General features: G+C 44.6%; 1 protein-coding gene across 6 annotated transcripts in view; it reads right to left on the reverse strand.

The window, feature by feature from the left end:
* LOC147886971 (transducin family protein / WD-40 repeat family protein) overlaps positions 1-26,120 on the reverse strand; it is a 158,415-nt gene that overhangs the window by 31,286 nt on the left and 101,009 nt on the right. For all 6 annotated transcript variants that reach the window (XR_015543215.1, XR_015543216.1, XM_087394397.1 and 3 more), the window contains exons 13-17: positions 8,883-9,007; positions 8,396-8,708; positions 7,775-7,953; positions 7,544-7,671; positions 7,267-7,390 (exon numbers count right to left, since the gene is read on the reverse strand). Coding sequence is in view for 4 of the 6 variants with exons in the window: in XM_087394397.1 (XP_087250523.1) it covers positions 7,267-7,390; positions 7,544-7,671; positions 7,775-7,953; positions 8,396-8,708; positions 8,883-9,007 (869 nt within the window). In the remaining 2 variants the exon portion in view is untranslated. The remainder of the gene's footprint in view (positions 1-7,266; positions 7,391-7,543; positions 7,672-7,774; positions 7,954-8,395; positions 8,709-8,882; positions 9,008-26,120) is intronic.

The following is a 26,120-nucleotide window of genomic DNA, read 5'->3' on the forward strand; positions in this document are numbered from 1 at the left end:
ATCTCCGTTAAGGTTCTTAACAACGCTCAAACAGGGTGGACCCTGATCAACCAAAGGACTTCTTTTTTGGAGTGCACCAGTTAGCTTGGTGGGAACACCCACAAAGACTAGGATTAGTCTAGCATTTATTTTGCATGCAAGAGCTAGCAATTAATGGGTGCCATGGTGGTGTGCTACATTAATTTGTTGCACGTACTATGAGCGGGGGGTGAAAAGATGCCCTATGTTTATGGAGCTAAAGCTACTTGCAAGGAGAATCCCACCAAAGGAATGGACCATAGGCTTAGGAAGCTCCCAGAAAGATCCAACCCATGGCATGGGTTTAGATAGTAGCTATAAATGTGACATACAGCACTTGCTTGAAGTGGGGAGCTAGAATCTCCTTTGTACTTGGATTTTTCACAAAACTGAAATCAGTTGTAGGCTAAAGTTTTGTATTGTGATCTTTTTCATTTCTATGAAATAAAGAATCTTAAGGGGGGGGGGTCCAGCCCAAGTTGGTTCTGGACCCTTATGTTGTGCAGAGAGAGAAGAGAGTAAGAGAGAGAATGAAGGAAATCATCGTCAATTTGCATTGGGAATCCCTATGTTAATTGCACGTAATTGTTACACGCTACTGAAGAAATTGTCGCCAACTTGCATAAGAAATTGTTGCCTATGATTCCATACGACTTGCAAGAGAATTGTTCCGGAAGTTTGCATTGGTATCAAAGCGTATGGTTCACGCTCCCTCTCAAGGGGGTTGACGATCCGAGTTCAAGCAGAGGACCTGAGCAATGAGAAGAGAGTGTGAGAGAGAATGAAGGAAATCGTCCTCAATTTGCATTGGGAATCCCTATGTTAATTGCACGTAATTGTTGCACACTACTGAAGAAATTGTCGCCAACTTGCATAAGAAATTGTTGCCTATGATTCCATACGAATTGCAAGAGAATTGTTCCGGAAGTTTGCATTGGTATCAAAACTTATGGTTCACGCTCCCTCTCAAGGGGGTTGACAATCCAAGTTCAAGCGGAGGACCTGAGCAATGCAATTTGGTTACACATGATGTCTGGCGCTTGCGAATGGTCCGCATACTCAATTGTGAGCGCACATAGGAAACGCAATGTCCTTAATTCAAGTAATCGTTGCTCAAAGTTTGCTTGTTGGTGTTCGAACCTACACGTGCTTTCTATCCACGCTCATCTTAGCTACATCGGACGACTATCCAGCCAAATTGAGATTCTAAGCGCATTTCGATTGGTGAAGAATTGTAGCATGCGTGGGGCTGCATTATGTTGGTCTAGACGGGTCTAGTGATGGAGTGGTTCGTGACTATAAAGGCCAAGTTTGATCACATACGAGCCAACACCAAAGAAATTGGCAAACCTAATGATGGGAGCAACTATGAGCCTCGCTAGTACCCTGCGACAATTGCAAATAGGGGTAGCAATTGAAGAGGGTTTGTCCAAGCGTATAGATGCATCACCTGTTTTTTATACGGGTAGAAAATGCTTGTAATTGTCAATTCACAATTATTGGATAGAGCATAATTACCAAGCCTACCTTCAGTAAGTTGGCAAGCTGAGCATTTTTCCTGTAAGAGATCCATTAACTGGGGCATATTATTACCAAGAAAGGAATACATATGGATCCTACTAAGAAGTACACAGCTTCTTGGGCCTCTGTTCCCATTATAGAAGATTTATCAGGAACTTGCAAACATCGCTTCTCCACTGCATGATTTGACCAAGAAGAATGCAACTTTCAAATGGGCTGAACCACAAAAGGCAGCATTTAGTACACTCAAAAGGAAAGTTGACTACAAGGCCAATCCTTGTAGTCCCTGACTTGTACAAACCCTTTGATTTGGATTATGATGTTGGCAGAGAATGTATTGGGGTTGCACTTCATTAGAATGGTCATGTAGTGGCTTATGAATGCCGGAGACTACGAGATGCTGAAAGGCACATGCGAAGTTGCTAGTTGTGATACATGCCATATACACATGGAAACATTATCTCTTGGGTACAGATTTTACTATTAAGACTGGTCACCAAAGTCTAAGATACTTCCAGACACAGACTAAGCTCTCAGAGAAGCACATGCTATCTATGTAATCATTTTCAGATTGTCCATACACCGGGAGCTCAGAATAGAGTGGCAAATGCCTTGTCTTGAGGACCCCAGGTTAATAATGTGACCATTGCTTACCATAGGGATCTTGAAGAGATGACGGAGCAATATGTCAGTGACTCAGACTTTGGAGAGATAATGCAGCAAATGCAGGAGGGGCAGTTGACAAGTCTCCATGAAAGATGACTATCTAAATAGGAATGACTGCTTGTGCATCACACGAGATATGAGGTAGAAGATTTTGGATGAACGCCATGCACCTTCATATGCTGGGCATAGAGGTATTGCAGCTACTACTAAAGATTTGGAGAGGTATGTTTATTGGCCAGCCATGCGTAAGGATATACACAAGTTTGTTACAAAATGCCTTATTGTTGGAAGGTCAAGTATCATAGACGGAAGGCACCTGGCCTTCAAATGCCTTTTCATGTGCCTCACACACCATGGGAAAGTATAGAAATGGACTATATCTTTGATTTGCCACGATCAAAGTCCGGGAATGATGGGATATAGACTATTTACAGATTCGGCAAATAGGTCCATTTCATTCCAGTACACAAAACCATAAAACTAGACCAATCGCTAAAGTTTTTACGGCTCAGATTTTTAAGCACCATGGTATGCCATTGTCAGTGTGACAGAGATCCCAAGATGACCAGCCTATTATGGAGAGATTTATTTGATAACATGGGGACGAACCTCAACTTTTCTTCTTCTTTCCATCCCCAAACAGATGGTCCAAGTGAGGTAGCAACTTCAACTATGCTAGACCTTTTAAAATGCTAGTGATCAAAAATCAAATTGGAAAAAGTATCTTCCACTCGTGGGGTTTGCATGCAATAATATAGTTCACAGCTCCACAAATAAAGCCCTGTTTGAGGTCATATATGGAAAGGTGATTCTGCCACCAATCTCGAGGACCAAAGAGGAGATATTTGCAGCTGATCAATATGTCAAAGATCTCCAAACACCATTCAGCCAAGTGCGGACAGCAATAGAGAGATCATAGAAGAAACAAAAGAAAGCTGCAGATAAGCATAGAAGACAGCTAGACCTGAAGCGAGGTGACTCGGTACTTTTAAAGTTTGAAAAAGCCAGGCTTTGAAACCTTTAAGGCAAAGAGAGTGTATGCTAAGCTGTCTACCAGGTATGATGGCCCATTCCAGGTCATAGATGAAATCAATGAGGTAGCATACACATTGCAGTTGCCAGAGCATTGGAAGATTTGCAATGCCTTTCATGTGAGCCTTCTTAAAAAATATCAAGGGCTGAAACCTACAAAACCTATAATGGAAGATTCATACGAAGTGGGAAGAGATGGAGGAGATCCTTCAGCTAGAGCAGATTGTGTATCATATGGTACTAAAGGGACCTCAGGGCAAGGTATCTTATTGGTACCTTGTCAAGTTCAAAAATTATTCGCCATTGAATGCCAAATGGATGGATGAAGACATGTTGTTTGAATATCCATAAGTTTTGGATATTTACAAAGAGGCTTTTTAGTTGAGGTCAATTGATTAGAAGCCGAGGGGATGTCACCAAGTAATACAAAGTTGACCTCTAATTTGACCAGTCTAAATATTTTTTATTTAGTTCAAAGAGTCTTTTAATTGGTCAAAGCATTGCCTTCAATTAAAGACACTTGAATTCAATCAAGAAGGCCTAACTTCGTAGGGAAGACTTGGTTTAGGCCAAGAGGGTTAACTACGGTCGACCAAACATTTTTTGAGCTGACTATGGTCCAAGAGATTTGACTAAGATCAAATATTTTGATCTCGATCAAGGTTCTTAACCACGGTCTAATTGGGTTGACCTCGATCAACCAAAGTACTTTCTTTTTGTGTGCACCGGTTTGCTTGGTGGGTACGCCCACAGAGACTAGGATTAGTCTAGCATTTATTTTGCATGTAAGAGCTAACAATTAATGGGCGCCATGGAGGTGTGCTACATTAATTTGATGAAAAGATGCCTTATCTTTATGGAGCTAAAGCTACTTCCAAGGAGAATCCCACCAAAGGGATGGACCATAGGCTTAAGAAGGTCCCAAAAAGACCCAACCCATGGCATGGGTTTAGATAGTATCTAGACATGTGACACATGGCACTTGCCTAAAGTGGGGAGCTAGAATCTACTTTGTACTTGGATTTTCCACAAAAACTCGAATCAGCTATAGGCTAAAGTTTTGTGTTGTGATCTTTTTCATTTTTATGAAATAAAGAATCTTAAGGGGGGGTCCAGCCCAAGTTGGTTCTGGACCCTTATGTTGTGCAGAGAGAGAAGAGAGTAAAAGAGAGAATGAAGGAAATCGTCGTTAGTTTGCATTGGGAATCCGTTTGTTAATTGCACATGATTGTTTGCACGCTGCTGAAGAAATTATTGCCAACTTGCATAAGAAATTGTCACCTATGATTCCATACGAATTCCAGGACAATTGTTCCGTAAGTTTGCACAAGTGTTGAACAACATTACTATTAAGCATAGGAGTCCGATCGCAAGAATGATCTCGTGGAGATGACTAGAAGGTTTAGTGGACCTCCATGCATATTTGTTTGTGTTAATTTGTTAGTCATGTGCCTAGGGGGCAAGGGTGTGGTGGCTAATAAATTATGGGAGTACCCAAGACGGCCTAACATTATTGATCCACACAGGTTAGTACCTAGCAATTGGATAGGTTTAGCATTGAACCTTCAAGGGCTTCGTGGATGCAATCGAGATCACCCGAAGAAAGAAAGTGACACGCATTGCTACGTACCCAAGCTGGGTACATCTTTGAAAAAAACGTGTGAGCTGATCGTGTATGGCTGGGTGGAGATTGGATCTCGGACGCCTATGTGGGTTGATCTTTGGAAACATGAATAGCACTCACACACAATACTTATCATGACATATATTTTCATCACAGCATCGTACCCGAGTACTTTGCACAGCTCTCCACTCTACTTACATACACAGACCACATAACTAGAGGACCAAGCCGCTCTGATGGTCATACGCTTTCCCCATGACTCTGCTCTACACATTTTTCCACACACCACCTACTTCACACCCTGCCACATCTTGGCTCAATACCCTATAACAACTAGGGTGATAACGAGTGTAAGGTTTTAAGCCGACAACTCGAATTTGAGGCTAAGCATCATCTTCCTAGCGAGGCAGAGACGATATGTGAGTACCGTTGTCTAGTACGCCAGAAGAAAAAGGCTTTCATTTACCAGAACGAGCAAGAGTTAATAAACATTTTGTTTAGTAACAACTCTAGAGACTTCTGGCATAAGTTCTTTGAGCGGCAAGCCCCATCCCCCTCACAGACACCAAACTCTGGCACTCTAATGCACACACTCTATATGATGTCCCTAACCAACCAGCACTCGATCTCTTACACACACCATGCCCCACATCGCATACTTTTCATAGCCAGTGGTGTCAAACATGCAGCCCTAAGGCTTCACAATGGCTGAGTGAAGATCATGAGGGCCTACGTACCGAGTTCATTGCATATGGAATTAACATTTTGGCCCGAATCCTAGCAAAATTTTTAATGAAGTGGTTTGCACCAGTTTCCCTCACACCTTGGCCCTTGAAACCACCATCACCCCCATTTGCAAGGTAGAAGATCCCATGAGCCCAAAAAACTATGAGACCATTATGATTGGGCATGTCATGTCCAAGATCTATGCATCAGTGCTCAATACATAGGTTAGCCGATTCACACAGCTTTAGGACTCAAGAGCTGTGGGACAAGTGGGCTTTCGGAGAGACCACGCCACCATGGATCACATACTCACACTCAAAGGGGTCATTGAGGGGGTAGGTCACGGAGACAAAGGGTTTATTGTTGCTTTGTAGATTTCTACAAAGCTTTTGACACAGTGCCGAAAGCTGGACTCGTCAGACGTCTACGGTAGTTGGAGTATCACAAGGAGATCACTTGGGCAATCATGGCACTTTATGAGAGAGTCTCGGTGGCTCGGATAGGTGCAACGTGGACAAAGAAGATCATGATTACTATTGGGGTCAAACAAGGTTGTCCATTACGACCAATGTTGTTCACGCCTCAATATAGACGAGCTTGAGACTTTCATTGGGACTCTAGGGAAGATGGCTGCTCCGTAGCCAAATCCTTGCTCCAGATTCTCCTATACACAAATGACATGGTCTTACTCTCATCCTCAGTAGAGGGGCTTCAATGACACTTGGATGCACTTCATACTTTCTGCCGCCGCGAGACACATGACTTGAAGGTCAACCTTGGTTAAACCAAGGCCATGATCTTCAATACATCCCGAGCAGCCAGGCATAGAGAGAGGGTTACCGGTGGAGATTGTTTCATCCTACACATACTTGGGGTTTCTCTTCTCTAGCCCAATCTTCACGATACGACCAGCATTGCAGGCCTGACTGAGCAGGGGATAATCTTTTCTTGACTCTTTGGTCGTCCAGCTGGTATGTATGGCAGCCCTTGCTAGAGGCCAGAAGTATCAGAGACAGATGGGGCTCGCATGAAGAGCCTTCACGTTCTCCTGCTGTCACGGATGCTCCACAGTAAGCCTTCAGTCCCACATCAAATAGCCCCTCTGAGTTCGGAGCGTCCCCACTTCAACTTGATGCAGCGTTCCAAGTTATCACGTATCTCTTCCACATCAAGGAGGATGGCTCTTGCACTACAGGGCAACGCAGGCTATCTTCTATCTCTACCACATCAAGGAGTATGGCTCTTGCACTACGGTGCAACACAAGCTACTGTGGTTGGCCCTATCCGCATTCATGACTTTGGTAGCCAAGGGTGACAGAAGTGTTGTATGCACATACATGCAGATGGTTTGAGAGCTTGGGGATCCACATAGGCAGATTATAAACATCTTATCGTCGCCCTTTCATTTCTTTGACACATGCCTGATATGATCAGCCCATGCATTTGATAACAAACCAGTCTGGAAAGGTTGCAAGAATGCACTACGATTTATTTCCCAATAGAACTTTTAGGCACGAGAGCAGCTATTACAAATTTAAAAGGCTCAGACCAAAACTGAAAAACAATCGAAAACTGTCAATTTGGAAGTATCAGAACAATAAAAACAATTACTGCAAACCTAGGATTCACAACAAGAAAATTCACATATTGCATTTGCAGACTGTTGAGGAGGTACTTACCAAAGCCATGTGTCCATTGTCAGAACACACAACTGTTCTGGATAGATTTGCAGGAGATTTTGTCTCCCAACCAAATGTTCCAGCCAGCGAAATTTCTTTCACAATATTTAAGTCTGGGATTGACCTGATTCAACAATGACACTTTTTATTGTATAGCAAGACGAGAAGACAGGTATCTGTAAGACTTAGAAGGAGAAAAATCATGCTTCTTACAATTGAAGGAAATATAAGATAGCTACGAATTTTTCAATCAGAATGCTGCACATGAATTCTTTACCAAATCTGCAGTGATCCTGCGCTGTCTAGCAGAGAAAGGCCACTTGCATTTGTGCTTTGGCTGAAAAAAGTTGATGCCCAGCAGCAAGATATTGAAGTGCTTGTTTTTTTCAAAGGAAAGAAGCTTGCCTGTGGTACAACATGAATCTTTAGAGCACAATTCAGATTCATATCACAATCTTGCATTGTACAGCACCTAATCTGTATGGGTATCATGTCAGCTAGTGCAAACCTGCTGGGAGTTTGAAACATCGTATAGGTAGACACAGCTCTGAGTGCAAAGTAACAGATAACATGACAATAGATCTGCCTCTGATATTGCCATTGAACCATCAACTTTACCCACCATCTCTTCCGAGGACGGCTTAGAGTCAACATGTTTCTTCATGTCTCTTTGCTCAGATGAAAGTTCTGTCAAGAGATTAAACTACATGCTGTCAAACATAAGTACAAACCATAAAGTAAATTCAGGCATCACATTTTATAATGTTGTAATGCCTCACTAGAATGTAGAACTTTTCCACTCTTGTCTGCTTGAAACACATTGTCGCCCAAAGTATATAAACAACCCCTAGTCTGCTAAATACAAAAATTCCATTGTTTTACAAGGTACACTCAAACAATACCACATCAGGGATCACATTTTATAATGTTGTGATGCCTCACTAGAATCTAGAAATTTCTGCCAGTTTTGTCTGCTTGAAACACGTTGTCACCCAAAGTAAATAAACAACCCCTAGTCTGCTAAATACAGAAATTCCATTCTTTTACAAGGTACAATCAAACAATACCACTACTTGCTTTACTAACACATGATTTCTATTGCAAATAGGCCCCAAAGTTTTAACTTTACCCAGGCAATGCAAAGATACTGCTTTGGAAGGGTGATCAGGATGCCATGAGTTAGAAATAAGAGCCCTTCCAGTACTAGCAGTCATAGTTACAACTGATGCATCTTCCGCGACAGCAAAAATGACCCTTTGCATCAATGGTTCTGACTGCAGTCCACTGCTTGGAGATACTGGTTGTGAAACCGTTTGAGCAGATGTTTCAGCCCTCTTCATAAGTGATGGACCAAAGGCCAATGATATGACTTGTGGTGAAGCATGAGAGAAAACAGTGTCATGGAAGAGAATTGTTCGCGAGCAAATGTCAAACAACAGGACCTGCCATGTAAGCATTTGAAAGTAGTTGGTGGTATTATATTGCACAAAACTGCCTTTTGGATGATTTCCCTGTAGTACTATGCTCAACCAAATGGAATAAAGCATTGTAGGGCTCAAAATGTGTCAAAAAGGAACAAAATAGAGTACAAAGCAAAAGCCAAGTCATTTACTCACCATACCATTGACGTAGCCAACAGCCACATGCAAAGGATAGCTTGCAACAGCAATGGTAGAAACGGGTGTTCCAAAACTAAGAACTGCTACACTCTGAAAACCAGCATCCTGGGGCACCATTTGATCTGAAATCGCAAGGAAATGTCAATACCTACATTGAGGTTCCAGTAGAAAGCAGCTGATTTCCTTCCATTTCTTCAACATTTTCACTAGAGGCAAAATATAATGGGAAGCTTTGGTTTAAGTCTGGGATTTTGTACAACTGTGATCTCTCAAATTCATCAATCAAGGGAGACCCCTTGCTTATGACTTAGCAGCCTTATATGGCGTACACGTTATTGCCTGTGGTTAGTAAGTTTAAAGCTTTCTGCTTGGTACTGCTAGGAAAGGCACGTGATTTACTCAGCTCTTTCAAGAGTGGGTGAAATAGTCGAGGCAGTTCAGGTCAAGGTTTTTTAAGGTTTTAATGGTTTAAATAAAACTAGGGTGGTTTGGTCTCTTTTCTTAGTGGGTTTGAATCATGTTGTTCTGTGCAGGGCTCTTTATTTGTTTTGGCCAGCATACTCATCTTACCAAATTACTCTTTCCATACTTTTTTATGTAAACAACTGCATACAATTGAGTAGAATACAGCCACCTTGTTTCTAAGGTCGCTAGGTTTAAGTTTGAAGTTGGAGAAGTAAATTCTACTACTTTGTGGAAAAAAAAGTATATCATACTATTTCGGTACTGCTCTGTATTGTGGATGAATTAAAATTTGGATGATTGTCTTCATCTTTGAGATTTAATACCCATGGGATTTGCCTCATTAGGGGCAAGGTACCGTAACTCTACGTAAATTTGTATGTCCCTTCAATCAGATCAGAATTCCACAAGAAAACATAAAAATCCCTGTCCTATTAAATGAGACCATCAAATATGCCTTTTGCATCACTCTAATCTGAATCATAATCTTTACATATAAAAGAAAACTTCAGATTTTTCCCAAGCACATTTGGCACCTCCATGATGTCCGATTCAATGCCAATTTTGGAATCAAATATTAATATCAGTTTGATTTATGATAATGAAAATGATTTCCTGTGATTTATTCATTGTGCATATGGATCATAGTTAACTTGGAAATTGGCAAATGGTTTTTTACCTAAGAGAACGGTTTTTGTTTCAAGGTTCCCTATCGTCAATCCTATACCAATCTCTATTTAGTATGGTATAGCCATCATGTATGATTTTTTCTCCCATGCTAATGACTTTCCCACAATGGTAGGATACTATAGATTGAGCATGGACAAGCAATAATCAGATTTTTCTTTTGTGCAAAAAATTAAAGATTGGGATTTTTCCCAGGCACTATTGGCACCTCCATGATGGCCAATTCAATGCCAATTTTAGATTCAATTATTAATACTAGTTGCCGATTCCAAACAGAGATAAAAGGGACAGTGCAAAAATGATGTATGATTATGCAAATAATTTTCCTGTGATTTACTCATTGTGTATATTGATCATGGTTACCTTGGAAATCGGCAAATGATTTTTTTCCTGAGCGAATTATTTTTTTCAAGGTTCCCCATCGTCAATCATCGTCAATCCTATACCACTCTCTACTTAGCATGGTACAGCCATCATGTATGATTCGTTTCTCCTATGCTAATGATTTTCCCACAATGTTAGGATAATATAAATTGAGCATGGACAAGGAATAATCAAATTTTCTTTTGTGCGAGAAATTAATTTTTCCAGAATCTATTAAGGGACATAGATTGGGATTTTTTCGAGGCACAATTGGCACCTCCACGATGCCTAATTCACTGCCAATTTTAGAATCAAATATTAATATTGTTGCCGATTCCAAACAGGGATAAAAGGGACAGTGCAGCTATGATGTATGATTATGCAAATAACTTTCCTTTGATTTATTCATTGTGTATATATATATATATATTTTTTCCATGAAAAAGACTTCTATTAAGTAAGGACAAAAACCCGCGAGAGCAAGCTCAAAGCGGAATACATCATGAAATCATGAGGATAAATTTAAAAAACCCCTCAGAGTGAGGTGGAAAAAAGCCAAGGCTGAGGCTGAAAGTGCCATCTCAACCCTGTAGTAGTTTCAGAGAAGAAAGGAGAATCCTTCCATTCCCTGAAGAAAGAAGCCCTCCTAGCTGAGGCTGCACGGGAGTCCCCCTGCATACCCGTCCATACGACGGCCATCAGAGTGTGTACGATGTCTGTCCAGATACTAGCCAATGTGTGCGAGGGATGAACCTGAGTACCCTCCATAGCCTCTGTGCATCTGGCTCTCCAGATATGCCAGGCTGCTATGCTCGCCAGAATCTCCCAAGAAGTATCCACAGAGGCGTGTACAGCTGTAAAAGGACGGTGTGGTACCACATCCAACGAACAGAACTCAATCCGATGACGTCGAACCGAAATGGCCCGAGAGGAGTCAACTCCCTCATAGAAAACCTAAGGTCCTATAAGAGAAAGCCAAGCCACCGAGCCCCAAGTCATAAAAAGTGGGGAATGGGCAAAGTGACTGAAAATCCTGGCTATCCCCATCCAAATCAATCTCGCCTGTCTACAATCCCATAAGCAATGCTGAATAGACTCCGAAGCAGAAAGGCAACGAGGGCAAGTAGGGTCGGCTCCGAATCTGGACCTCCAAAGGTTCACTGCAATCCCTCCATGGATAGAAAGCCAAAAGAAGATAGTGATCTTTCTATTCCTGTGGGATTTCCAGAAGCACCTCTGTTGATCTGCAGTAATACCAAAAGTCTCCCAATGAGGAACTCTGGAGGGTCTCCAACCTCTACTACTGAGCTGAAATCTCCTGGCATTACTGACCGTGTAACGAAAGAAGGGGATGCTCTTCTCTCGATGCCCTGCGTCAATCCACTCCCACTCTCCGAGGTCCCACTGTAAATACCTGATGGGAACTCCCCCAAAGAGCCAGAGCCTCCAAGATCCGGTGGAGAGAAGCCAGGGGTCAGGGTCTAAGAACCACTCTGAATCTGATCCCTGCATCAAAGGACCTAACCCTGATAGGCTGAAAAGCAGACTCAAGCAAGATGTCCTCTGTGGACCTGAGCAATCTGCCACCATCCTGGACACTAAAAACCAAAGCATCCTCCTGTGCATCTCGGAAAGCTAAGACCTGAAGAGGAACCCCGCCTCTCGAGAAAGTACCTGCCCAAGTGGAGGAAGTGAGTGGCATATCATCTGTGTCTATCCAAACCTCTGGAAGGGCTGCCTCAATCTGCAAGATCCTCCCTGCACTCCCTCTGAGATGTCCTGTCAACCTTGATTTGGTTTCCTCTGAAAGCCTACGGAAAGCTTTCCAAGATCCCAAAGAAGAAGCAGGTCCCCTCTCCCACCTGGCCCACTGCATGTAGAGTGAGGCACCCAGTGGCCTGCCAAGATCATCTAAAATAATGTCGTTCCACATGATGGGTTGCCTATCAATCTCTTCCCGGAAGGAAGGAGGAATCCTCCGAAGAGTGCTTCTGAAACTGGCCCAAGCTTTCAGAATGGCAACCATAAGAGGGGACGAAGGTGACCTGAGGTGTGCTGTGGTGAAGATCCATCTAACACTGCTCATCCAGTCTCCTCCTGAGGAAGGTGTGCACCTCTGTATGCTGCTGATAAGAAAGTCCTTCCACGGTTCCTATCCTGGCATAAGTCCTCGCACCACCATCTTGCAAAGTAAAGCTCTTCTGGATCAATAATATTGAGACCCCCATCCTGTGTAGGGAGGATGAGGGTCTCCCAAGCCACCCTGGCTAAGGCATCTGCTGTGCCATCAAGCCCACTCCAGAGAAAGTTCCTGATCGGTCTTCTGAGCTGAATGATGCAGTCCCTACGGCACCAACATGAACATACAAACCAGGCTGTGGCCAAGAGGACCTGGTTGATCACCACAACTCTAGAGGCAAGATCCAGCTTGGCTGAGCTCCAAAAGAGAAGCTTCCTTCTGATGCTCTCCAACACGGGAGCAAACTGCTGCGTGGTAGAAATACCCAAGCCGACCTGGCAGCCCAAATACCTGATAGGCACACCCCTCTGAACCCAAGTGAACCCTATGTCAAGCCCCCAAACTGGAGTGTCCTCATCACTGATCCAAATTTATGCCAATTTATCTGCGCCCCTGCCGCCAAGCAAAATAAATCCAATGCTGTCCTGAAAGAAGTGAGCGTCTGTGGAGAGGCATCCAAATAAATTGCTGTGTCATCAGCCAACTCACTGTCAAGTAGCTCCTCTTCTCTTCTGATGGAAAGTCTCAGCCCAAAGATGTCAGCTTGAGATCTAACATAGATACTCATAGCTTCGGCCACGAACAAAAAAAGGAAAGGAGCAAGGGGGCATCCCTGACGGACTGATCTCGAAATCTGAAATCTCTCACCCCTTACCCCACCAATAAGTACCTGGCTATGGGCTGATCTATACAAGGAGTAAACACCTCTGATCCAAACATCAGTGAATCCAAAGCGTAGAAGGGTGCCCTCCGAAAAACCCCAATCTACTCTGTCATAAGCTTTCTCAAAATCCAATAGTAGAATGGCAAGATTCTGGCCACTCTGCATGGCCCACTCTGAAGCTTCCCAGAAAGAAAAAATGTTATCAAAAATACTTCTGCCATGCACAAATCCCGTCTGAGTGTCATGAATAAGATCAGGGAGAAGTGGCTGCAATCGGAGGCTGATAGCCTTGGCCAGAATCTTGTAACAAGTCCCCAGAAGTGTGATAGGCCTCCACTGGGACACTAAATTTCTGCTACCTCCTTTTGGGATAAGGTGGATGAGACCCTCTGTAAGCGACCCAGGCATCTCGCCATAGTCCCAAATGGCCTGCATGGCTGAAGTAATATAGTCTCCAATCATAATGCAATGAAAAAAGACGGGGTGAGGCCATCTGAACCTGGGCACTTGCCCTTGTGAAGGGCTGAAAGTGCAGTCCTGAACTGTGTTGGTGAAAGGTGCGTCGAGTAGAACATGCCTATCCGGATTCACCAACACAGGGATACTCTGCCAAATAGCCTGTCTAGCATCCTCTCTATCGTGTGTCTCAGGATCAGCAGTAAGGAGGGTGGCATAGAAATCTGAAGCTATGCGTAAGACGTCATCAGGCTCTGTCTGTAAAACCCCATGTGAGTCAATAAGCTGGGATACACTCTCTCTACTATGTCTAGGGCCAAGAGTAGAGAAAAAGTGTTTATTGACTCTACCACCCATCTGAATCCAGAAGGACTCCCGTGCATGAAAGGCATACTCTGCTCTCTGATCAAGCAATAACTGCAGATGAGCCCTTGCTGCAGCAAGGCGCTCCTGAATCCAAGCATCTGAAGCCGTTTCTGCTCTTCCCTTTGCAAAGCTGCCAACTGCTGGCGAACACCAATCTCACGTCTGAGAATATCTCGTCTCCTGGTACAAGCAACTGAGCAGTAGAAGTCGCTAATACCAGAAAGGGCAGCGGCTACATGTGATGGATGTGGCTGCCCACCCTGGACATGACCAAACCATATCTGCAGGGCTGCCTCTGTAAGGTCCTCCTCTGTGTAAAAGGCATCTAGAATCCTGATGCTGGCAGACCGGCCTCTCAAGTGAGGCTCTGAGATAGCCAGCACAACAGGGAAGTGGTCTGAAGTGGAAACCCCCACAACAATGCATACCGATCCACCTCTGTCTAGTGCCCAGTCATCTACATAGAATCTGTCAATGCGTGCATGAATAGGCATCTGTTGCCTCCTGTTTGACCAAGAGAACAGGAGGGACTGTGGCTGAATAAGAAAGGCATCATCACACCAAGTATCTCTCCCACAGAAATGGAAAAGGAAGGCATCCCAAGCTGCTCTCTCCAAAGAGTGAAGTCCGCCTTCTCTACCCCCTTTTTTGTCTGACGGTAACTCGACCATGTTAAAGTCACCTCCAATCACCCATGAATCCACAATGGGGGCCCAGGAGAGCAAAGTCTTCCACATAAGGACACGTTCCCCTCTAATGTTGGAGGCATATAGGTTAAGGAAGCCAACCTTACGCCCTCCAATCAAAAGAATAATCCACTGAGCTCTAGAGGGGATAATGACTCCGTGCCCAACAACTAAGGGGAGAACCGACTGTGAAACTGAAATAGAAGTGCCCCCCTGGTGCCCAAGGCAGGCGACCAAAAAGTATGGCCAGAAAGCAACTTGCCTGACTTGGCACAATCTCTAGAATCCAGCTTGTGCTCTTGAATAAATAATATATCAATGGAACCCCCAGTAACACTGGATGAAGCTGATCCCGGATCAACTGTCTACGGCGGCGATGTGGGACGCCACCTAGGCCCTGTATGTTCCAACTGATAATCCTCATCGACGGGAGGATGTAGGGTGGAACACCTTACCCCACCTAGTGGCGGAAACAAACCCCTCAACAAGGAAAGACCTCCTGCTGGAGGGGGGAGGGATGGAACCAAGTGGTGGAAAATCAACAGGGGAAAGAATCCTGGCACCTGAAGAAGAAGCCCTGTCAATAGGAAACCCAACCACTAGCTCCCCAAAAGTAGCGGGCACAAACTCCTCCTCTGGGAAATCTGAACTCTCTGCCAAGGCTGAAAACGAGTTCCTGTGGAGCAAGCCAGACACCGGAGTGCGAAGGATCCCTTGTGAGGGAAGAGGATCAATAGTGTAAGCTATCCCCTTCCCCCTATCCAAGGGAGGAAGTGAGGAATGCTCTCTATCCTGTGTCTGCTCAGCCGCGGAGATCTCTCCTGCCTCAAGAAGACCATCTCGCACTGCTGGATCTAAGGAAGAAGCTGCAACTGGGGAGGAGGTCGAAGCTTCAGCGTCTCGGACTGTGCATGGTGAGACAAGAGGGACAGCTCGAGGTGAAGCAGTTTCCACTAAGGTACCCTCGTGAACTGAAGGAGGGACCTGCACACGTACTGGAACCCACTGTAAAGTGTCGCATGTACCTGAGGGAGGTGGGGGTCGAGGAGCAGGTGAAGGACCTGTACCACCCCCTGTCGAGGCCGAGGAGTAGGTGCTAGACCTGTACCACCACCTAACTGAGGAGGACCGCCATGCGAAGGTCGAGGAGCAAGAGCTGGACCTGTACCACCCCTCTGTCGAGGTCGAGGAGCAAGTGCTGGGTCTAAACCACCCCCCTGTCCCCCCTGTCGATGCCCTAGGGCGGTAGCTGTACCAGAGGGCTTCTTGGGCCTTTTCTTCTTCCTGGGGCAATCCCTGGCAAAGTGTCCAGAGGTCTTGCAAATCCTGCACTGGTCCTGCCTGCCTGAAATCTCTACTCTCTAGCGAAAAAAGGAACCATCCGGGCGCTGGATCATAACGTGATCCATCTTGAGGTTAGGATCCTTGCAAAGGACCCTAACTCTAGGAACCCCATCAGCCTTGGTTGCCTCTGCTGCAGTCAATGGCAACCCAGGGAGGAGTGGGATCTCAGCAACTGCACCAAAATGCTCCCCAATAACAGAAAGAAGTCGATGGTAAACCTGGGGAAGCCTGGGGAACCTGATGAAGAGCGAGAAGATTTTCTTATCTGCATCTACTGGGTCGAAACCAATATGAAAGGCTTCAAAGAAGATCTTCCTGTGTCCCAGGTGTAAAAACTTAGCCTTGAGCACAGTGCTCGCAGCCTCTGGAGTGTCAAAAACAACCTGGAAAAAACCTCGTCCCAGAAGACGGACATCTAACAATCGTGGAGTGAGGTCTGGGGGGAGAGCCGCAAGCATCCAGTCTCTGGCTTGGGATCTGGAGGGGTGAGACCCGAAGATGCGTGCTAGCAACGTGGTAGAGCATTCAATCTCTACATCCTTCTTGAGCTGCTGCAACTCGTCTTTAGAAAAAGTGATAGTTTTCACGGCCGGTGGAGGTGGAGTAGGATTGGCTGACGGAGTATCCATCGCCAATCGGGGTGAGGAGGCCGACTCTAACAAATTAAAGACTCCTTCCGTTCCAAAAAAGCTGTGGGAGAAAAGGGGGGCAGAAGAAGGGGAAAGGAGGCGGAAGCAGGGGGGAAGGGGAGGGATGGAGGAGAGGGGCTGAGAGGGGAAAGGGGCAAGCTGAGAGGGAGGGAGGGGGCGCTGGAGGGGAGGGCTGAGAGGGAGAGGAGAAGAAGGAGAGGGAGAGAGAGAGGAAAGAGAGGGAGAGGAAGGAGAGGGAGGGGCAGGGAGGGGGCGAGGCAGGCTGGGAGGGGGAGGGGGAGGAGAGGGAGCGGGGAGAGAAGGGAAGGGGAGGAGAGGGGGGGGGGAGGGGGCGGAGAAGCAGGGAGGGGGCGGGGGGGCAGGGGAGCAGGCTGAGAGGTAGGGAGAGGGCTGAAAGGCAGAGAGGGGGTGGGTGAGCAGGCAGGGAGGGGGTGGAACAGCAGGGAGGGGGCGGAACAGCAGGGGGGAGGCGAGGGGCAAGCAGGGAGAGGGGGCGGAACAGGGGGAGGGGGCGGAAAGGCAGGGGGAAGGGGCGGAACAGTAGGGAGGGGATGAGGGACAGGCAGGGGGAGGGGGCGGAGCAGCAGGAAGGGGGAGGGGGCGGAGCAGCAGGGAGGGGGCGAGGGACAGGCTGAGGGGAGAGAGGGGAGAGAGGGGGCGGAAAGGCTGAGGGAGGGGGTGCAGCAGGGGAGCGGGGAGGAGCAGCAGCCGAAATACATGTTTTGGTTGAAGCTCATTGTGTATATTGATCATCGTTAACTTGGAAATCGACCAAAAACATTTTCTGCTAAGAGTGCTTTTTTTTTTCAAGGTTCCCTATTGTCAATCCTATACCAATCTCTGTTTGGCACGGTATAGCCATCATGTATGATTCTTTTATCCCATGCTAATGCTTTTCCCACAATGTTAGGATAATATAGATTGTGCAGATACGAGAAAAGACTGGAAAGACTCGGTTCCCTCAGTTGGCCTCATGGTTGAGGTCGATGAAATTGTGGATCCAGTCAGAGAGTATGCCAAGAATGCAGTTATATTATTCTTTCCAGGCCAGATGCCACCTGCTGCAGAGATAGGCAACTGGCTGACACGCACTTTGGCTGGCTCTTTTGTTCGTAAAGTACACTATGCAGCCAAGGGCTTTTTCGAGGTTATCATGGTGGATGAGATCCACAGACAAATGCTTTTGGAACATTCACCTCTTTTTTTTGGACAGCAAATGGTGCATGTCTTGCCATGGTCTCCCACAAGGGACTTTCAGGCTTTAATCAGACACACAGATGCCCAGTCTGGGTTGAAGTCGTTGATTTCCCCCAATGCATGGCCTCACTTTTGCCTAAAATTGCAGCCTCTTTAGGTAAAGTGGTCTGCCCACCACGGCCAAATGGCAATTCAAACAGATTTTGCATTCTCTGGGATACTGATAATCCCACACCGGACTCTTATTCAGTCACGGTGAACAATGTGAACATGGGGAGTGCATTTTATAAACTCAAATGGGGTTTATTTGCAGGGGCCTGTTTTGAATGCAAAAAGTTTGGACACATGGCTTCACAGTGTCCACTGAACCCACATAAAATGCCTCATGTCACCTTGCCGGTACACATGCCCACTAAAGATGCTCCTACTCCAGTTGCCAACAAAAATAAAAGCAGTAGACAGCATCCTGGAAGTCAGGAAAAAGGCAAAGATTCAGTAGTTTACAATATGAATCTCACTTCACATTCACCTCCTGCTACTCAATCCATGCCCAAAGGAAAGCAACCTTCAACTGATGGCTGGCAGAGCCCAAGAAAAGTTATTTCTGCTCGAAGAATTCCACCCCCCCGCACTTGGAATGGTGCATCTTCTAGCGGAAACACCCCAGAGATCAATACAGGAATTGGGATTACATGGGCTGCAGTAACAGCCAGCAGAACACTCTTCCCTGAAGAAGAGGTTGCTGCCTTGCTGTCTACTTCTCAGGCGACTACTTCTTCTCAGGGGCGAGGCCTCGACCCTGAGATAGAAATGCAAGGCTGACCCCATACTTTTTGCTGCTGTACATAGTTGTTACATTACTATAAATATCTGTATATATGACTGCTCACATCACATGTTTTACACTCAATGTCCAGGGTATATGTGACAGTAGGAAATGGAAATCTGTGTGGCTGTACATCAACAGATTTCAGCCTGACATAGTGGCATTACAAGAGCACAACCAACATATTTATGCAGGCAAGACAGGACACTTCTGTGGGTATGACATTTTCTATGCTGGGGAGCACTCTTTCTCAGGGGTTGTCCTTCTGATCAAACATGAGCTTCAACCAGTCATTGCATTAAATGACAACAAAGGTAGATGGCTTGTTCTCCAATGCATTATTAGAGGAGAGGTGTTTGAATTTGCTTCAGTTTATGCACCTCAGTCATCTCGAGACAGAACTGTAATTTGGGATGCTATGCAACAATACCCGTGGAGATATCATGCCTACATATGTGGGGATTTCAATAATGCTCCACAACAGGGAGACAACACTTCCAGCCACGATCATATGTTATCTCCTGAAAGGCATGCATGGTCTCCACTACTTTTGCATTTAAATCTGGCTGACCTTTGGAAGGAATTGCAGCCTTTGTCACCGGGCTACACTTTTCAACATAATGCTCTTTCCGCTTATCAGGCAAGACTGGATCGTTGGTATAGTGTCGCTCCCCAACAAAATGGGGATCTCGCATGCAAAATGTGGATTGATTATGCCTTTGTGCATTCAGACCATGCACCACTATGGCTGCGTTTATCTTTTCATAAGATGCCAGAAGATAGATTGCCACAAAGGCGACATCTAATCATCAACAATAGTTATTTGCAACATGCTGAATTCAAGGCAATGGTTACTAAAGCAGCTCATTGTCTTTCCTCTAGCAGCTATCTTCATGCTGATGATGCCTGGGCTTCTTTTATTTCTAAAATGCAAATGGTGATTAGAGCTTATGGCAAGTCTTACATGAGGACTCTGAGGGAAACCATTACTCAGGCCAAGTCTACTTGTCAAGACCTCACTGAACTCAGTCATCATCGTTCGTTGTCCATGCATGAGCAAACTACACTATGTCAGGCTAGACATTGTCTTAAATTAAATGATCACAGGAAACTGGCAAAATGGGAGACTAGAGCAAGACAAAGAGCCTTCACAGATAAAGGTTGCTCTTCCAAGAAATTTTTCAAAAGTTTGCATCAGAGGAGAATCAAAACAGAAATTTGCCGAGTGCTTATGCCCGATGGATCATGGACTACTTCACGGTCACAGCTTGCCTCTGTTTGTGTGCATCACTTCTCCCAGCAATTTGGCTCTGCAGCTCCGCCCTCGCAACAGGTTTTGCTTGCACGGAATTTACTGTTGCAAAATGTTTCTCCAATAATTTCCTCTACTCAAGCTTTGGAATTGGAGGAACCCTTTACTGAGAGGGAACTGTCAGATGCAATCAAATCATGTGGCAGATGGAAATCCCCCGGATGGGATGGTTTAACAGTCGAGTTTTTTCTAGCATACTGGCCTATTTTGAAGCATCCATTACTATATATGGTGAATGCTGCATGGCAACATCAGAAAATGCCAGACACATGAAAGAGAGGTCTTGTTAAACTCCTTCCTAAAAAACAAATTTGTGAGTCTTTGGCAGACTGGAGACCTATCACTCTTACGCCCGTAATTTACAAAGTCACTACCAAAATGATTGTTGCTCGGCTAAAGGGGTTTTTACATGATGGGTTGCATCCTGCACAATATGGCTTTGTCCCGCGTAGGCATATCACCGATAACATTGCCAATGCCTACATTGGAATTGAATATGCCAAATACACACAGTAGGATGTTTTGTTATTGCAAGTTGATATTGTCAAAGCTTTTGATACAGTTCAGTGGGATTTCATTTCATCGACTATGCAGGCTTTGGGTTTTGGCACAAAAATGCAGCAACTCATTAATTGGCTATATCAAGATAGTGAAGCTGCCTGTATACTTTCAGGAGATATTTCTCCATCCTGGACTCTTGCTTGCTCTGTCAGACAAGGATGTCCACTGAGTGCTTTACTTTTTGCCATAGCCACTCATCCACTGCTTCAATATCTGGATCACCTCTTAGACACTGACCAGCTGCACGGTTTGGAGATTCTTGGCAGTCGCAGCATGATTGCTCAAGCATATGCTGATGATTCTTTCTTTACTCCCAAAAATACTCGGGCTGATCTGTCCATGATTATGCATGCTCTTTCTACATATGGATTGGCTGCTGGCCTTCAGGTCAATTTTCAAAAATCAAAATTGCTGCCTTTACATGCACAGGACTGGCACAATCTTTTGTGGCCTGGGGAAATTGTCCCTGCTTCTCAATTTATTCGACACCTTGGTTATCCTCTAGGCTGGGGACTCACCCGTTCACAACAAACTGATTGGGTGTTAGTAAAGTTAAGGGCAAAACTTGAATATTGGAAGCTTGCAACTTGGCCATTACATGTTCGTCTGCGAATTACACAATCCATTTTGATAGCATACATACAATTTTATCTGCCTCTCACTATGTTCACTAAGGCAGATTTGGTTTCATTCATGTCAGCTATCATGGAAATTTTCTGACGTTCAAAACATGGCAAGAAAAGTCTCAGATTACTCTCCATGCACCGTCTCTGTTCTCCAAAGATGCACGGGGGTCTGAACATTCTCAATATTCAAATGCATTTGCTTGCTCACAGGGGGAAAATGATGATGCAGTTTCTACAAGGAGATCAGCCTTGGGCTTTTATGATCCGCTCTCTCTTATTACATCTTCATACATCTGCTTTTGGGAATTGGCAGCCTACTCAGTGGGAATTTTTATTTGGCTCTATCCAAGGCAAGATCAGAGGATGCCCTTTTGTCTCCTCTCTGCTTCTTGATTGGAAACATATTCTATCCCACTTGGAATGGAAAGGAAGGGACTCACTCTCGGGCAACTCTTTGAGGGCAGAGAATCTCTTTTAGTCCAAAGTATTCCATCCACCTTTGGCCATACAAGAAGCCCGACGTTCTTATTTTCTCTCCTTCAAAGGCATTTCATCTGTGGCGGATGTACTTCAGGATGATGGCACAATTCTATCTTTTTCTTTGGCTGCTCGCAAATATGGCTTGGGAGCTCATTATCGTCCTTTATGGCATAAAATTTCAGCAATGCTCCAACCGTACTTGCCGGTACCTCATTTAGAAATTCAGCATCGGCTTGAGGATTGGATTTTACGCTCTCCTTCCTCATATGTCCGTCCTTTAAAGCTTTCACATATTACAGTGTCATCACTATATAAAGTGTTATTACCTCCACCTTGGATTTCCAACAGAGTAAATACTGTTTGGCATATGGATCGTCCAATGAAGTGGTGGAGAAAAAGGCTGCGTCTCCTTTGGCATTACAAAGTCCCTCTTCGACAACAGCTTTTCCTATGGCGAGTTCTCCTTGGCATTTTTCCATTTGGACAGTTACTCGCACACAGACATATTGCTTCAGCTGTTTGTCACAGAGATGCTCGCACTCTACTGAATCAGTGCTCCATATCTTTTGGTCCTGTCCAAACAATTCTGATCTCATTGCTCTCATCAGACAGAGGCTTCGACAACGATTTCCTACTGTCACTTTTGGCAGATTTTTCTTGTTGTTTGGATTTCATCCCCAGAGACAGGGTTTTGATTTATTTTTTGTATGGGTGCGATATTGGACCCTATGGACTTTATGGATGGATAGAAATCATAGAGTCTTTGGTGATCCACTATTTTCATCCTTTCTTTTTTTCAAACGATCTCTGCAACAATCATTCTACGATTGTTTTCAGACTCGTTTGATAGATCAGGATGTGTATACAGCTTATACTGAGATCTTTTGTTGAGTAGTAGCTACTTCGTTTTGAAGCAGCTATGAATGTAATTATTCCATAGAAATAAAAGATTTCTTCTCACAAAAAAGTGTGTGTGTCAGAATTTTTTGTAGCCATCTGGGCTGAATTGAAGGGTCCAATTTTGAAGTTCATTAATGTAGCCTGGCAGCATCAACATCTTCCCTCAGCTTGGAAGCATGGTCTGGTTAAGCTTGTGCCCAAAAAACCTCTATGTGAGACAATGGATGACTGGAGGCCCATCACTTTGATACCAGTTATATATATACTTATTGCTAAAATGTTGGTACATCGGATAAAGGATATCCTTCATGATGGACTTCATCCCAGGCAATATGGTTTTGTTCCAAGAAGGCATATACATGACAATATCTCTAATACTCTCATCGCAATGTAATATGCAAAATATACAGCTCAAGATGTTTTGGTCATGTAGGTGGATGTGGCAAAGGCATTTGATACGGTACAGTGGGATTATGTATCTCAAATCATGTTTAAACTTGGTTTTGGGCCAAAGCTAGTTAATGTCATATATTGGCTTTACTTAGATTCCACTGCTCAATGCTTTATAGGGAATCATTTGTCTGAGTCTTGGACTCTAGAACGATCAGTTCGACAAGGATGCCCTCTCAGTGCTTTGCTCTATGCCATTGCTTCACATCCTTTGCTTCTTTATATGGATCATCTGGTTGATACTGGACAGTTAGTGGGGCTTCAGATTTCTGGTTCACGGCCTTTCATTGCACAGGCTTATGCAGATAATTCATTCTTCATGCCAAAGAACAGTCCTTTCGAGCTTCGCCTATTGATGGATACCCTTTCAGATTTTGGGTTGGCAGCTCGCGTCTTCAAATTAATTTTCAGAAATCAATACTCTTGCCTCTCAAGCATTGTGACTGGCATGCTATCTTGTGGCCCGGCATAATTATTTATCCGGAAAACATAGTAAGACATTTGGGCTATCCCATTGGCTGGAAAATCAGAAATAAGCAACAAATATCTTGGCTGTTAAACAAAATCCAGGACAAATTAGAATATTGGAAGATCTCCACTTGGCCCCTCCATGTACAGCTTCGAATTGTCCAGTCCATTGTTCTAGCTTATGTCCAGTTCTACCTTCTGCTATTACATTGGTCATCTCGAGATCTCTCTTCTTTTATGTCTCAAGCCATGGAGATTTTCTGGAAAACTAAGCTTCATAAAAAAGCTTTAAGGTTGCTCAAAATGGACTTGCTTTGCTCACCAAGAATGCATGGTGGTTTGAATACAATAAACATCAAATTTCATGTGTTGGCAAGAAAGATCATTATGCTCAAGACATTTTTTCAACAAGAGCAGCCTTGGTCTATCATGTTGGCAATTTTGTGTGGTCAGATGCGCACAAATGCTTATGGACATTGGCTAGTTGATCCATCGGAAGTAGTACTTGGCAAATTTCAAGGTAGAATCCATGGTTGTCCATTTTGTACTTCCTTGATTCAGGATTGGAAGCAAGTTCTCTCTCACATCAAATGGTCTCCCCATCCTGTTTCTATAGCTTCCTCACTCAGAATGGAAAGCATTCATTGGAGTGCTGTGTTTTCCTCTCCCCTTGCTGTACAACAACCAATCAGAGCTTACAATCTTATGAAGTTGGGCATCCGGTTCATTGATAGCGTAGTAGATATGCAAGGACATATTCTCTCTTTTCCGGTAGCATGCCGACAATACAATCTTGGGATGCATCACATTCCTATTTGGAAAGCTATTGCTGATCTCTTACTCCCTTTGGTTCCGATTCCAACATTGAATTTAAGAGACAGGCTTCAAGATTGGCACCTTCAGACTTCAAGTCCAAGATTATCCTCTCCGCCTTTGCATTTATTGACTTCTATACAGGCTTATCGATTGATATTGCCCCCTCCTTGGATTGCTCATCATGATAATTCTCTATGGCATCTGAATAAGTCATTAGCCTGGTGGAAAGGAAAATTGCAATTGATATAGAAGTTGAAAATGCCATTGAAGCAGAGACTCTTTCTATGGAGATGCATTGTTGGTATTCTTCCAGTGGGAGTGAAATTGGCTCAAAGAAGGATTGCCTCACCTCTCTGTCCAAGATGTCATCATACCCAGAGACTTTCTAGACAAGATCTCCTATTTCTTATCTCTCAGATTTCCTGCACACAGGTTCTACAGGTTTTTCTGGATGTATGGCAAACTATCAGCCTCTTTGTCACAGTATTCTCTTTTCTTCCAATGGATCAGATACTAGGCCTTATGGACCCTCTGGCTGCAGCGAAATCATGCATATATGAATTCTCCCCTTCAGCACCCTTATGAGTTCTTCCGAGCCTCATTGCGGCAGTCTTTATATGATGCCTTACATGAGGACGATTTAGATTTTTCTTGTATTCAGCTTTTCTTTTACTGCTTCTGATGGATAGGGCATTGGCTCTTTCCTTGAGCACTGCCTTGATGTAAATGAATGTTTTATAATATAATTTTCTTGGTTTCACAAAAAGTGTGTGTGTGTGTGTGTGTGTGTGTGTGTGTGTGTGTGTGAGAGTGCTGCTGTTCAGCCTTGCCAAGCTCCCGTACAGGCTTGCGCCCTGTCCGTACAGGTGTACGGATGCCGTACGTCCACCGTACGGCCGCACGAGCAGCCTGCTTCCTCCCTGCGCAACCCCGAGTGCATCCGTCCCTCTTCTAATCGTCATCCCCGTATCTCCCTGCTGTATATCCGTACCCCCCCCCGCCCCTTTCCGTACAGCTTAGTCCACCATACTCCGTCAGCATCCCCGCTCACTTTGTTCTCCCGTACAACTCCTGCGCACCCTAACAGCATCCCCGTACGACTCAGCGTCCTCCGTATAGCCTCTTCCGTACACCCGTACGGTCTGTACAGCCCGTACAATCCGTACTCATGTCCTGCACTTCGTCCGTACTCTTTGATTGTACAGTTTTGTTTCTCTTCTGCAATTTCATCAATCCCGCCCTGCTTACCTCCATGGAGGATCAGTTTAAAAGCTACTCCCGCAAGGAATCGACCCGGGACTCCAAAAGACAGCAAGTTTATTTCTCTACTACAGCTTCCGTAGATGCTCACTATGTTTTTGACATGCTCAAAGATGAATTTCATCAAAGCTGGAAGGAGTGGGCTAAACCTCCCCCGGCCCTCAAATATAAGTTGAAGCTGCCCTCATTGGTCGCTCCTCTTCGAAAGTTCTCTCAGCAAGCAGTTATCATTTTTTTCCCAGGGAAGTTACCTTTAGCAAATGATGTGGCTCAGTGTGTTCAGGCTTTGTTCGGAGGTTGCTTTGTTGAAGGAGTATACTTTGCTTCTCGAGGTTTTTATGAAGTGCACTTTTTGGATGCCTCATATCGTCAGCAGATATTGGAGATGTCACCTCTATTCTATGGCAGACAAATGGTGCATG

Source organism: Dipteris shenzhenensis, chromosome 23, assembly GCF_047967505.1.
Source record: "Dipteris shenzhenensis isolate YYH24624 ecotype China chromosome 23, Dip_SZ_1.0, whole genome shotgun sequence".
Lineage (NCBI taxonomy): Eukaryota > Viridiplantae > Streptophyta > Polypodiopsida > Gleicheniales > Dipteridaceae > Dipteris > Dipteris shenzhenensis.